This window comes from Schistocerca americana, chromosome 2 (genome assembly GCF_021461395.2).
Source record: "Schistocerca americana isolate TAMUIC-IGC-003095 chromosome 2, iqSchAmer2.1, whole genome shotgun sequence".
Classification (NCBI taxonomy): Eukaryota; Metazoa; Arthropoda; class Insecta; order Orthoptera; family Acrididae; genus Schistocerca; species Schistocerca americana.
Window position 1 is genome coordinate 400,207,198 of NC_060120.1, and position 14,549 is coordinate 400,221,746.

The 14,549-nt window shown below is 39.2% G+C and overlaps 1 protein-coding gene across 2 annotated transcripts in view; it reads left to right on the plus strand.

The window, feature by feature from the left end:
- The window catches only part of LOC124589994, a 54,134-nt gene extending 47,321 nt beyond the window's left edge, over positions 1-6,813 (plus strand). Inside the window, exon 4 of one of the 2 annotated variants that reach the window (XR_006976289.1) lies at positions 5,708-5,833. Coding sequence is in view for 1 of the 2 variants with exons in the window: in XM_047131615.1 (XP_046987571.1) it covers positions 5,708-6,520 (813 nt within the window). In the remaining variant the exon portion in view is untranslated. Of the gene's footprint in view, positions 1-5,707 lie in introns of both variants that reach the window. The other variant, XM_047131615.1, reaches the window with a different exon arrangement.
- Positions 6,814-14,549: the final 7,736 nt, after the last annotated feature.

A 14,549-nucleotide genomic window follows, 5' to 3' on the forward strand; every position in this document is an offset into this window, starting at 1 on the left:
ACAAAAGCAAGTAGTTCAAGTGCAACACCAAAGTTTCAACAAATTATCTCAACATTATTCAAAGTATGAAGCCATTATATATGGAGTGCAACAAGTCTCAGTGCTGGAACTTCTTCTGTTTCTGTCATACGTGAATGACCTGAACAAATTCTGTAGAAACACCATTCAGTTTTCTGATGATAATATTGGGAAAGAAAGGGAAATGCTTGTAAGTCTACAATGGAGACAATGAGCAGGTTCAGTCGCATCAGTTTTTAATAAATGCAAGTGAGACAGTGGCACTGAATTTCATAATGTGAAAAAGGTGAGCAAAATGTTTGGATTCAGATATCTGGTAAGGAGCTGCAGAGAGTAGCAACATAAAGTTCTTAGATTTATGGCACCAGAATTACCTGAAATGGGGGACACACACTGAAAAACTGTATAAGAAATTAAACACTGCATACTGTTTTAGTGAGGATATTAGAAGGATGCTGCAGCAAAGATTGTCTTAAAATACAACTGTAATATGGAATTACTTTCTGGGGTAACTCTTCTCTCACACAAAAGTTCTTTAGGCTACAAAAGGATTATAAGAATAATGGAAAGTGTGAAATGGAACAGAACCTCTAGACCACTATTTAAAAAAGCTGGAAGTCCTCCCACTTCCACGTATCTGTGTGTACGAGTTAGTTGTTTTTGTGAAAAAATATGCAATGGGAAATACTCTTCCAAAAAAGTGAAAATGTACATTCCTATAACACAAGGAAAGAGGAAACTTTCACACAGAGCCAGTGAGCACCAGCCTAAATAAAAAAGGAACCTTCCATCATGGGAAAATTATTTTTAATAAACTTCCCCCAGAAATTAAATCGGTAAATGACCTGACAAAAGTTCAAGTCAGATGCTAATGCATATTTGACTCACCACTGCTTCTATAGCCTGCACGAGCTCCTTTAGGAAGTACACAAAATATTTGTATCTGTACTTTAGTGGTGTATTGTATAAATGTTACTAGCCCATAAGTACCTTAATTATCAGTCATGTAGATGTTACTGTAATACAAATATTGATCGTTCTGTACAGTATATACTCTTTCTGCTTTTATAACGTATTCTCTTTCCACTTGTACAATATATGCTCTTTGCGTTATAACTTGATCCGCATTTAATGTAAAAGTAGTGTAATTAATGGAAAATTAAATCATAAAATATTACATTTTGTTTTGCACTGACTATAGCAGAATGTACCAATTGAGTACTACATGTTTATTTGGACAAGTAAAGATCCAGTCTAATATAATCTATATGTACTGTGGAGTAGGAATTGTGCCTTTCACTTTTCATTATTTTGGATGTAGTTAATAAATGTTACATACAGAATTCAATAATTTTGTATACATCTTCTCATGGAGAAAATAATGACTGGTGAATTTTGGTAACATATTTACGTGATTCCTGATAGTTTCAAATGCACTTAGTTTCGGCATGTGTATTTGTGTGCTTACTCTCTGATCTAAGTGAAATGATTTGATGTTTCCTCATTCTTCATTGCTGTCATCATCATCATCCCTTTCATACTCACAATACCATATAGACCTCTGTTCTGTTGCAGTAGAAAGTAACATTTTTTTTGAAACACTGAAGAGTGTCACAAACCTTTTATGCAGAATTATATTCATCACTTTATAATTCACATTATACTTAAAAAGGTAGTTCTGTTTGTCTACTGAAGAATAAAAATGAAATCTGAACGTTAAAAATCATTTCATTTTTTTAAATTATTGAAATATTATCACTTTTTGGTCTTATCTATTGAAGCCAGCATATTACTCTTAGATTTTGGTGCACAAATGTTGCACACATAACCAGAACCTTGCTCATGCAAAGGAATATGTCTTTTTATTTATAGGTTACATAAACTATCACTTCCTCCCATTGTTATTTATTGTGTTTACCTCCATGTTGTATTCACATAACTGTCAACATAATTCCTTCTAACAATTGCTTATTGTAACTTTCGTTTATGTGATTAATAATGGGATTACATTTGTGGCTCCAAAGTAATATTGAAATTCAGAAAGTGTGACACATAACAAGTCAACTTTAAATTTGTTATAACTCCATCTAGCACTGGGAGTCTTAGCAACTCAAAATTAGTAGCTTAGTGTAAACAACTGTGGATGGTACCCAGGATATACCACTTACTAGAGATTTCAGCACTTGTTAACAGATAATGAGCTGTCTAAACATCATATGTTTTTGTATATGGTTATGGTAGCATCCTCTAACATTAGGCTCCTTAGTTTACTGAACCAAGGTTGCCTGTATCGCAAAATCACTATCACATGATGGGAAGACCATTAGACTTTGTTTTTGGATGTGTTTTTCCTACGTGGAGTGTTTCCCTCTATTGTGTGTGTGTATATATATATATATATATATATATATATATATATATATATATATATATAATGGAAGGAAACATTCCACGTGGGAAAAATTATATATAAAAACAAAGATGAGGTGACTTACCGAACAAAAGCGCTGGCAGGTTGATAGACACACAAACAAACACAAACACACACACAAAATTCAAGCTTTCGCAACAAACTGTTGCCTCATCAGGAAAGAGGGAAGGAGAGGGGAAGACGAAAGGAAGTGGGTTTTAAGGGAGAGGGTAAGGAGTCATTCCAATCCCGGGAGCGGAAAGACTTACCTTAGGGGGAAAAAAGGACAGGTATACACTCGCACACACGCACATATCCATCCACACATACAGTATGTATGGACAGGTATACACTGGCACACACGCACATATCCATCCACACATACAGACACAAGCAGACATATGCCTTTACAAATGTCTGCTTGTGTCTGTGTATGTGCAGATGGATGTGTGTGTGTGCGCGCGCAAGTGTATACCTGTCCTTTTTTCCCCCTAAGGTAAGTCTTTCCGCTCCCGGGATTGGAATGACTCCTTACCCTCTCCCTTAAAACCCACTTCCTTTCGTCTTCCCCTCTCCTTCCCTCTTTCCTGATGAGGCAACAGTTTGTTGCGAAAGCTTGAATTTTGTGTGTATGTTTGTGTTTGTTTGTGTGTCTGTCGACCTGCCAGCACTTTCATTTGGTAAGTCACATCATCTTTGTTTTTAGATATATTTTTCCTACGTGGAATGTTTCCCTCTATTATAACTATATACAGTTACAATTATAAATGTGCCTTTATTTAATTTAAGCTCACAGGCACATGCTTCTATATGTTTCTCTACACAAAACTTTTTTGTTTCTATACTTTTTGCACAATGATAACTTTTGACATATATGGCAACTCCTCCTTTCTCCGCATTTTCTCTAATTACATGTGCAGAGAGCTTATATCGACTTACATTTACCTTATCCATATCAGTAACAATGTGATGCTCAGACAGGCATAGTATATCTATTTCATTCTCAGCTTCTTAATCTTCTAAACAAACCGGAAGCTCATCTATTTAATTCTTTAAACTCCCAATATTTTGATGAAATATACTTACATTATTTTTAATTATACTTTTATGAGAACCTTTCTTTATTCTAACATTTGCAGTACTCTCCTGTCTGAGTTTCTCATAGTGCTTAGGCCTAGTTCCTATACCAGTGGTCACATGGTGTTCAGAGAGGCAGATTATGTCAACTGGGTTGGGTGACTTTAATTCATCAATGCAATTACCTAGGACTGAGATACAACTTGGTGGAGATAAAATTTCTGGTGATTGGTGAAAATTTATAATTGACAGCTGTGATTGGTGATCCAATGTGCTAGAATTGTGCTGTTTAATTTCTTTCCTAAACTGAAGATTTGTTTCAATCCTGACCTCTTGTAGAATTTGACATCTTACTGTCTTACCTATCCTAATAAAGGTGCTGCTCCAACACCTGTAATCACTGGTATTTTACCATTCATGGTAGTGCCTGCCCCCCTTAAATTTCCTGCTATTACCCCTGCCAGTTTACCCTTCCCTTTCCTGTTGAGATGTAGGCCATGCCTGGTATAGTCCCACCTACTGAGAGAATCAACAGGAACCACACCAATATGAGCCCCCGCACCCGACCCAAGCAGCCGTTCCAAATCCAAATTAACTCTCCCAATAGAAGAGTTCAAATGAGGCCGGTCATGGCGTCTCACGACAGATATAAATTCAACATTGGTGTGTCTCGATGCCGACGCAATCTTTACCAGGTCACACTCTATACTGTACCCAGGATCTCTGTCGATACTGTTCCCTGGCCCTCCCACAATAACCACGGTGTCTTCCCTGGTAAAATCTTTACAGAGTGAACCTAAATCCTCTGTCACCTGATCCAGAGTAGCACTTGGTTTGAAAAAATTTGTGACCTGGTATTCTGGTCCTAATTCCTCTTGCAGAAGTTGGCCTACACCTCTGGCATGAGAACTGCCCAACAACAAAACTTTCTTCCTTTTCGATGACTTTCCTACATTCTTTTTCAAGAATGATGTTTCCCTTTTATTCACAACCATTATGGATCATTTACAGCATGGTGTCCAGTATTAGTATAATAGCACACTGCCAGTTAATTTTCTCAGTTACTTTTTCCCACTTGGCTTTGTGTTAGATTTGGATTTTTTGGTGTGGGAGCATTAATTAATGTTAAAATTTCTTTCTCCAAAATACGAAAATATTCTTTTCCTATGTGCATTGTCGAATTTCTTTCTGAAACATTCACATGTCTTTGTTATAGTATCGAAATGCCCATAATTTTTTTTTTATATTTGAGCTCTCAGATCAATCTAACACAGAGTAGGAAAACTTAGTTCTTTCAACAGGTTGGTCCTAACTATCTAACAGTAAATTATCAGGATCTTTGTATCATCATCTTATTCTTTAATGCATCTTACATAGTTTGAAACTAACTTCTATTTTATCTGAGCTATTTTCATTGTGAATGTAGATGCCATGTGTCACATTTATGTTGTATGGGCATATTGTTGTAACAATGTCAGACTCATTTTTGTAAGATTATTACACAAGGTAATATTATGGTCTTCAAGACAAATTTCTGTTTGCTGCAAAACAAATATATATTAATGTTCAGCAACACACAAATTTTTATTTTTGACATGTATGTTAATTTAAATATTTTTTTCTGTGCTTGATAAACGTCAGGAAGTCTAGTTATAGCCATATGGAAAACCTTATGCTACAACACACACTACCACCAAAATCAGTTTGAACTGTGCACAGCATTCTCAGTTTGGCATATCAGTCAGTTGTGTGTCTTAAAGGCTTCCTTTACTTGTGTGCCATGCAAAATGTCTCATCAGATGTTCTCTTGACTTTTCATCAAGAGTTGTGGCACCAGCCTGACAAGAGAACCATCTCACTTCAATGTGGATGTAATCATCTCAGTGCTACATACATATATTTATTTGGAGGAGGAGGAGGAGGATGAGGTGGTTTTATTATGCAGCATGCAGCAATATCCGTCGTATACCTCGTAGTTCAGATTTAGAGAGAATTTTTCAAATTTTGTTTGTCTGACACATAGCATCTTAATTTAGTTCTTAATTTTGTCTTTGATATTTCAATATTAGTCTGTTAACTGCTTAGATGATTTAATGGACTTTTGTGAGTTGTTTTAAAATTTTAATTTTCTCAAAATGTTCTTGTCGTTATCTGTGACAAGTGCTCAATCAGTTTATATGTGGACAACATTTTGTGTTTCAGATGAAAGAACTAGGTAAACACAGACAGGTAGAGTCTGGAAATATGGTGGAACAGTCATTACAGATCAAAGAAAATGTTTCGGACGATGCCTGTTCTACAGATGACATTTTGAAAAATGCAATTGGCAGCAAATCTGAAAAACATAAAGATTTATTTTCCACGCAGTCCACTGTGCCAAAAACTGAAAATACAGTTGATGCACATAGCAACAAAACATACGCTTCTACATTGAAGAAGCAAGATAATATACTTCCCTGCAGAAGAAAAGATTCTGAAACTTCACACGACAGTAATAATGCAAGTGTTCTAGATTCAGATGTAAGGGGAATAATGGAAATGTCTTTGTATGAAATATTGTGCACATACCAAGTTGCTGGTTCATCAGAGTTTGCATCACTTGTTTTGGAAGATGTGGAGAATATGGTGCAAGAACAACTTTTCAAGAAATTTTTACCAGCTGCAGTCTTTAATGCAATAAAGCACTTTACAGTTGACACAAGTGAAACTTATAAGCATGTAAAGACAAACCAAATACAAGCATTGGCCACCGAGGTAGCAGATAAGTGGAAGAGCAGGCTACAAGTATTATTAGAAAACCATTTTCATTTCTCAGATGATGAATTGGATGGAGAAAAGGATGTAGAACTTGCATCAGATTGCACGTCCAGCAGTGGTGAAATGCGTGTGAGAACTAACGACGCCGTCCAGAACATCCCAGTAGTAACAGAAAGTGGTACACAAACAACCTCCACTGGTCAAGTCATATATCTAAACATTTATGCAGATGCTAATGATGAAGTTAATCATAGTTAGCATTTATTATAACACTCTGTAACTGTCAGTGTATGGTCCTGACAGTAATTGTAATTCATGTGAGCGATACATGTGGACTTCATTTAGCACGAAAATATGAGTTTGTGGCAGGAAGAAATTTTTAATCAGTCTATCTTCACTGCAATATTGTATGTAATTTTTTGTATAAAGAGAAAACTGTAAATTTTCATATATGAAGAATTCAGATGCATGTCTCATTTTGTATTTTATTTTTTTATCACTGCACAGTTGTATGTATGTAAATTTTAGTAAAAAAAATTTTCACATTTGAAGAATTCAAATACACCCCTGATTTTCTTTATTTTTTGAACTTTTCAGAATGCAGCTTGTCATGCTCTGATAACATATTTCCATATGAATCATTGCTTCTTGTTTAAGCATTTCAGAATTTATATGTTGTGCCATGAAAAAATCAAATTGAGAAATTAGTTTTACCTAACACACCAAATGGCTTTGCCAGACTGTCTGCAGAAATTTTGGAAATGTACAAGACATGTTACAAAATATATGGTTTTTCTGCTTCACCAGAGATGAAGATGCCAGGGAGATCACCCTTAACCTACAGGAATTGTTCAAATGAACACCAGCTGTGCTCACCACTCACTGAGCTAATCAACTGCAGTAGCTATAAATCAGTCAGCATTAATACTTGATAAATTTAGAGAGCTGTGGGCAATCCTTGGGCACACAAAATTATAAGTAACTTGTAGTAATAACAATTTAATTCATGAACACCTGATTACATTTAGCTACTTCCGAATAAGCAACAAGAAACCGAATCATGTTACAACCACTTATCAACAAACAGAATAAAAAGATGTATCTCAGAATTTCAACAGAAAAGGAGAGGAATATACTAAAAAGAAATTGAGATATGTGAGCCTGCAACCCTCAACTCTCCTCCTCAATTCAAATAACTCTCGACTCACTTTAATAACATTTAAATGATTTGTTAATTTCTCAAATTGTAATAACATAGTTAACAAGTCAGCCAGTTGTTCCCTCGCATTTGTGTAACAAACACCAGCAATTCTCTTGCTCACATAGTCTGACACAAAATTGTATTTATTATCAAAGTGCTTATTCTTTGATACTCAGCAAATGGATATAAGAATTGTCTTGAAGAACCAGTTCTCTGTTGTTGACCTTGTGACCCATGCCAGTGAACAGTTGAATTAATTACATACAATCAGCTGCTGCTGTTGGCCAGGGCTACACATTCAGCTTCATTTGAAGATAACGAAAAACAGCTTTCACGCTTTGTTGTCTAACAAACAGTATTTCCATGCACTTAACAGAAGGAATCCTGATGTAGTTTTCCTGTCTTCTCCACTGCCAAAATCTACTTCTATGTAGCAGGGAATCATCTCTGCACCTCCTTTTTCGTATTGCAAACCAAAATCCAGTGTTCCTTTTAATGTATCTTAGCATTCATTTTTAAAGTCCCTTCCAACAGCATTCCATTGGATTGTTTTCATATCTGCTGAAGTAATTTGCTGCAACACTTCAGCTCTGATCTTATTGTAAGCATAGCATACCCCAAACAATGTTATCAATTGACAAACTGGTTTAGATTTACCGAAAGAATCTTGATCATTATTCAGCTCTGGTTTGCTCTGCATTTGATATCTTCAGTACAGAAGATGAGACACAATCATTTCATCCTTTGACCTTTTAAAATCGGTGCCAAGATAGGATTTAAGTTCTTCCACATCTTGAATAAAAAATTGTGTTTCCATAGCTCTTTTAATCTTGTTGTTCTCATCAGAGTAACTTTCAGGAATTTTATCACCTGCATATAATAGAAGTAGAAGATGCTCTCTCTTCTCTTCCAAATGTCCCATATACAAACATCTGTCAATATTTGACTGTCTATGCCCAATACTTTTGACAAAATTATTAAATATTGCATTCCAGGGAGTTTTTTTCTCTGGAAAATACCTTGGATTTTTTTTTTAATTCCAGAATTTTTTCGTTATTTTAGTTTTCAGTAAAATTAAGTCTAATTTTGACTAGTAAGAATTTTGACTTTAGCCCACCACTGCAGAAAAATAGTGCAGCAATAAAACGTAAACAAGAGAATAACCACCAAAATAAAACTTTTGGTGAAAGGGTTGTACCTTAGGATTGTTTTTATTTTTTTATACTATATATTTTGTATAAGAAATTTGAAAATTTACCCCATCACAGGCAACAATTGTAGGTAATGTTGAACGAACAGCAGATTAGGCTAGCTCCAATAATTACATCATTACTCACCAAGAAAGACTTGTCATACTAGTCCCAGTCACCAATAAAGACTTCTGTCATACTTGTCCCAAGTTACAACCTATGGTTTCACTTTGGGACAATGGTGGTTCTACCTTTCCACATGCTAATATTTTTCAGTTTCTTAGTTTTTTGAAAGAAGAAATCGTATTGATATTAGGCAGCACATGTTTCTATATTGGGTCCAAATACAAAACTTACTTCACCTTAAAACGACATGGTTGGAATAAAATATTGAATGAATGAAACCCATGTCACACGAATGGAATTGGTAGTTCCTTCACTATGTTACTGCAACTAACAGTACTGATGCCCTGTCTCGAATGTAGGATGAATTGATTGATGCTCTTTAGTCGCTGGAATTCGCCCTGACAACTGTCAAATGATTGGCAGCTGTTGCGAATCGGTGTGCTGAAAGGGCTCCCAAGAGTCATGTAGCTGTGATACCTGTACCAGAGGTACCTCAGGTACTATCTTTTCCTGTGGATCCTGTCTCCTCTGGAGGAAGTACAGGATCTGACTTTACTTGTCTCATTGACTGCAAGTGACTAGTCAATGGTAGACAGAGGCCTGAGGCCCTGTACGGGGTGGACGGGGATCGGGGAAGACTCAGGGTGTTGTACCGATCCCCGTAACCAACAAGTCTGAGGTGCTTTCTTTCACTGAAACTGAAACAGCCAGTGGGACTCACTTCACCCATTTTGGGGAAACCTGTTTTGTCCAGTAACAGGAGGTGGCAAACACAGAATGGTAGGGCTCTATTAATCATCAGCAGTTCAAATATACAGCAAGTGATTGTACCCTGTAGCAAAATGGCAGCGAGGGCAGGAAGGGACACCAGGTGCACTCTGTATGACTGGGGGCCCTATTCAACAAGTCGAAGAGGCTACTCCAGCAGCCATTGAGGGACATGTAACCAACTGCAGACAGTGGTGCATGTTGGAAGAACTGGTGATTCTCATCTGGACTCCGAAGTCATTCTTGGGTCATTACAGCAACTCGTAGAGAAGGTTGAGAAGACCAGTCTTGCGTATTGAGTTTCAACAAAGTCACAATTTGCAGCATTGTCCCCAGAACTGATCATGACCCTTTGGTTGTGAGTTGAGTAGGAGGACTGAACCAGACACTTCGAAGGTTCTCTGACAAGCTAGGCTGCCACTTCCTGGGACTTGTGCCATAGGGTTGAGAGCTGTAGGTTCCCCTAAATAGGTCATTGTGCACTACACATTAGAGTCTGTTACTCAGGTAGCTGAATGTGTGTGGGGGTGAACACAAGGTTTTTTTTTAGATTAGGCAACTCCATCCAATCTAGATACCGATAGCTGTTGGAAACCCAGAAGTATCAGTGTCAGATCAAAAGAAATGCCTCTCACAGGTGACAGTATTAAAATCCCAAAGGTACACTGCCGAAGCATCCGCCACAAAGTGCCAGAGTTTTAAGAACTCTTGAAAAGCAGTTAAGCTCACATGATACTACATACAGAAAGCTTATTGAAACCTAAAATTGAGAGCACTGAGATTTTTGGGAAAAATTTAAGTGTATGCCAAAAGGATAGGCTAATGGGAAATAGAGGTGGTGTGTCACAGTAGACATGAAACTCAAATCCCCTGAAAGAAATAGAAGCTACATGTGAAATTACTTGGGCAAGACTCAGTATTGGATCCTTCCATCGCCCACCAGACTCATCTCAAAAATTTTAGAGGAAACCTCAGTTTACTTGTACATAAGTTCATTGCAGTCATTGGTGGAGAGACTAATCATCCAACAATTAACTGGAAAAATTACAGGTTTGTTAGTGGTGGATGTGATAAAGATATCCTGTGAAGGAAACTCACTCATGATGGAAATATTTTGGATCAAATACCAATATGCCTCAGAGGTTCAGCATTTGTTTGCTGAGTACAGAATTGGCGGACCTGGGGTTGCTGCGCTGGGAACTGGTAAGTGCCGCTGGCCCTCTCTCACTGTATACTCTGGGCATGCTACAGTGACCACTGTGAGGTACAGCAATGGAATGTTGTGTATTTCAGGGAACTGGAGTCTTGGCTTCACCCCTGGGAACTGGAGTCTTGTCTTCACTGCCTGGACTGTCAGGAAGGTACACACTCCTATTTTTTAAAAAAAAAAAAAAAAAAACCCTCAGCCTCAAGGTGTCCTACGTGCTGATGAGGTGAATGGCTGTTGAGGTAAAACAGTCTAGCAGGCAACCTCTGGGACACCTGCCGTCCCCCAGTTGTGTAAGGCTTGCTCAGCCATGCAGGGCTCTGCCTGGGTTGACAGATGTTTCCCTAGCATCTTGTGGGATCCCTATGGAATGGTTTCCTCAAACTACTACTAATGATGGGATGGGTGTACTATCAGGTAGTATCTACACCCACTCATCAAAGAGAGGTTTGTTGGTCAGTCCTCCCGAAAAGGTCTCAGAACCATAGTAACACGGCATTAGTGTGCCATAACACTTTCATTGTAATCAAGCAGACGGGGGGAACCTTTGAGAAGGCCTCGTGTTTCTGTATTCACAAGGCACTGGACTGTATTGCTGGGTCTCTCAAAAGTGTCAAAAAACTTCGTAGTAGAACACTTCTAGTTGAAACTGCTAATTCAAACCAAATATCTAAGCTTCTGGGATGTAAGGCCTTAGGTGACTACCCAGTCGAGGCCGAGTTGCATTAACATCCGTAACTTTAGTAAGGGTGTGGTTACCTGCTATGATATAATGGAGGTGGAGCCTGCGGAGTTATGTGAAGAATTGAAAAATGGGCATCATGTAAGTGCAGAACTATGTGAAGAGAGGCAATGGAAAATTGGAAGAATCGGTAACATTTATTCTAACATTTAGTACTCCGGAGTTACCTGACCATATTCATATCCGTCTTAAGGTTTGCCTGTTTGTTCCTAACCCAATGTGATGCTACAATTTGTCCATACCACTATGGGATGTACTGGGAGGGCTACATGTGGCAATTGTGAAGGCTCAACTCACGAATCAGGCACTTGTACACTTATTTCGAAATGTGTAAAGTGCTCTGGGGATCACCCAGTGTGGAGCAGAAAGTGTGAGGTTTACAACGAGGAAAGGAAAATTCAGGAGTTGAAAGTCAAGAGACACATACCCTGTAGGGAAGCTAAAAAAGCTTTCAAAGTTATGCAACCTCTGGTTTTTGCTACTTCTTTTACATCAGCCCTCAAGATGCCATTCGCTAAGTGTGATGCCTCCACACATACTTAGACCACAGACTCAAGTATGAGCAAATGCACTTGTCTGTGTACCTGTGGGGGAAACACTCCACTTGAAACAGAAATCATTCGGAAGCCACCGGGTAAGGCTTACCACCTAAGCCACATACCACTACCCGCCATGAGAAGCCAAATAAGCCGTCTTCGCATCACAAGGAACCACCTCCTCCCATAAGTAAAGAAAAACGTCCTTTGAAAAGTAGTTCCAAGTCCAAGAATGTGGTAGTGAAACTTTCAGATTGGCGAGCTCTCTCCGTCTCTGACGGGGACTATGCTCTTGAGGATATGGACTTCCAATTGGAGGAAACGGAGAGCCAGGAACCGGTTAATGTCCCCCTGACCTACCCAGTAAATCACCATCTCGGAGGGAAAAAAACAAGAATAACCTTCGCTAAATAATGTCTCCCACAGGGACTTCTGTGTTGCAGTGGAATTTAAATGGATATTTCTCACATTTTGAAGATTTACAGCTTCTGGCCTAGGAGAAACCGTACTGCATCTGCTTACAAGAACGCATCTTAAAGTCACCGATACAACTGCATTATTGGGTTACTACCCATACTGGAAGAACAATATTACTGGAGACAGGGTTAAAGACGGTGTGGCTGTTTTCTTTGGTGACAGGTGCCACTCCTCTCCTGTCCCTCTTACCATGACCATACAGGCAATTGCCATGAAATTTTTCACACCCTTTAATATGACAGTGTGTTCTTTTTGTCTTCCACCTAATGATGCTTTGGATGCAGATACACTGGCAGAACTCTTTTGGGAACTCCCACACCCATTCCTCCTTGTTGGGGACTTCAATGCAAATGATGTGCTGTGGGCCTTGGCCACCACTTGCTCCGGGGGTCAGACGATTGATCAACTCGTCCGTCTGCCTTCTGAACGTGGGTCAAGTGACACACTTTTCCACAGCAACAGCCATTGACCCTTGTTTTCATTCGCCAGCTATTGCAGATTCAGTTCAGCGGGAAGTGGCTACAGATTTACATTCCAGTGACCACTTCGCAGTGTGGATCTGTCTGCCGACTAGGACTGTGGCTGACAGGAGACTATGCAGATGGATGATACAAAGGGCAGATTGGTTGCAGTACAGCCAACAGGCTATTTTTGAACAGAAGGATTGTGCACAGAAGACGGTGGCCCATGTCACTTGTGAGATTCAATGGGCTGCCGCAGAGTCTATCCCTCAGTGTAGTAATCACCTCAGATGATGGCCTGTACCTTGGTGGAATGACAACTGTCGATTGGCAATCGTGGCCAGACAAACAGCTGTTCGGAACTTCAGACACTGTCCGACTAAAGAAAACCTTCGTGCCTTCAGATCTGCAAGAGCATATGCGAGGTGAGTGGTAAAAGAATGGAAGAGGGCTTCCTGGGAGGAATTTGCGACTTCTGTCTTCTGTTAATCGGTTCTCTTCCACAAGTTGGGAATTTCATAAGACGGATTTCAGGAGAGCAGTACATGTCCCCTTATGGCCTTGTCAAGTAATGTGGTCTTGGTGGACATGCCAGGATATGGCTCAGGTTTTAGTTGAACACTTTTTTATTGTCACTATGTCATCTAGACAAGTTCCTGCTTTTCAGGTGTTCCGTAGGACTGGCAGAGATGAGGAAGCTCAGTTTCTTCTCGCATAATGAGGAGGTCTACAACCTTATGTTCTCCATGTGGGAACTAATCAGTTTTGTCTGCAGCCAGAGACACTGCTCCAGGACCTGATGAGAACCATTATGCCATGCATCGTCATCTGTGCTCTGAATCAGAAAGACAGCTCCTCTGCTGTTTCAATGGCACCTGGTTCGATGGACAGTACCTCACGACTTGGAAGGAGGCAATATTTATTCCATTCTGGAATCTAGGCAAGGACCGTAGCGCCCCTAACAGTTACCAGAGTGTAACCATTACCAGTTGTGTGGGTAAGACCCTTGAACGCCTGGTCTGGCTGCTCAGATCCCAAGGTCACCTGAGCTGCTCCCAGTGCGGTTTCAGGCACTAACATTCCACCCCTGTCAACTTAATTCCACTAGTGATGGTGATACAGGAATCTTTCTTGTGCTTTCATTTGGTTTGTTTGTTTTTTGACCTCAGAAAAGCATATGACACTATTTGGAGGTACAACATCCTTCACTAATTTCATGAATGGGGGCTACTTGGATGCCTGTCACTTATTATCCAATTTTTTCTTGCGGACTGGCATTTTCGATATCGCACAGCGATGCCTTGTCTGACTTGTGTGTTCAATAGTGTGGGGGACCTCCAAGGCAGTGTCCTCAGTGTAACATTGTTTGCCACTGCTATCAATGGCATTTTCTACACAGTCTGAAGCCCTGTCAAATGCTGTTTGTTTGTGGATGACTTTGCAGCCTTCTGCTCTTCCTCTGATCTTAAAATGACGATGAGGCAAATACAGCTAACCATTAGGAGACTGGAGACCTGGGCTAGGGCAACTGGTTTTCGGTTCTCACCAGGGAAGACTACATGTGTCAGTTATGACTGTG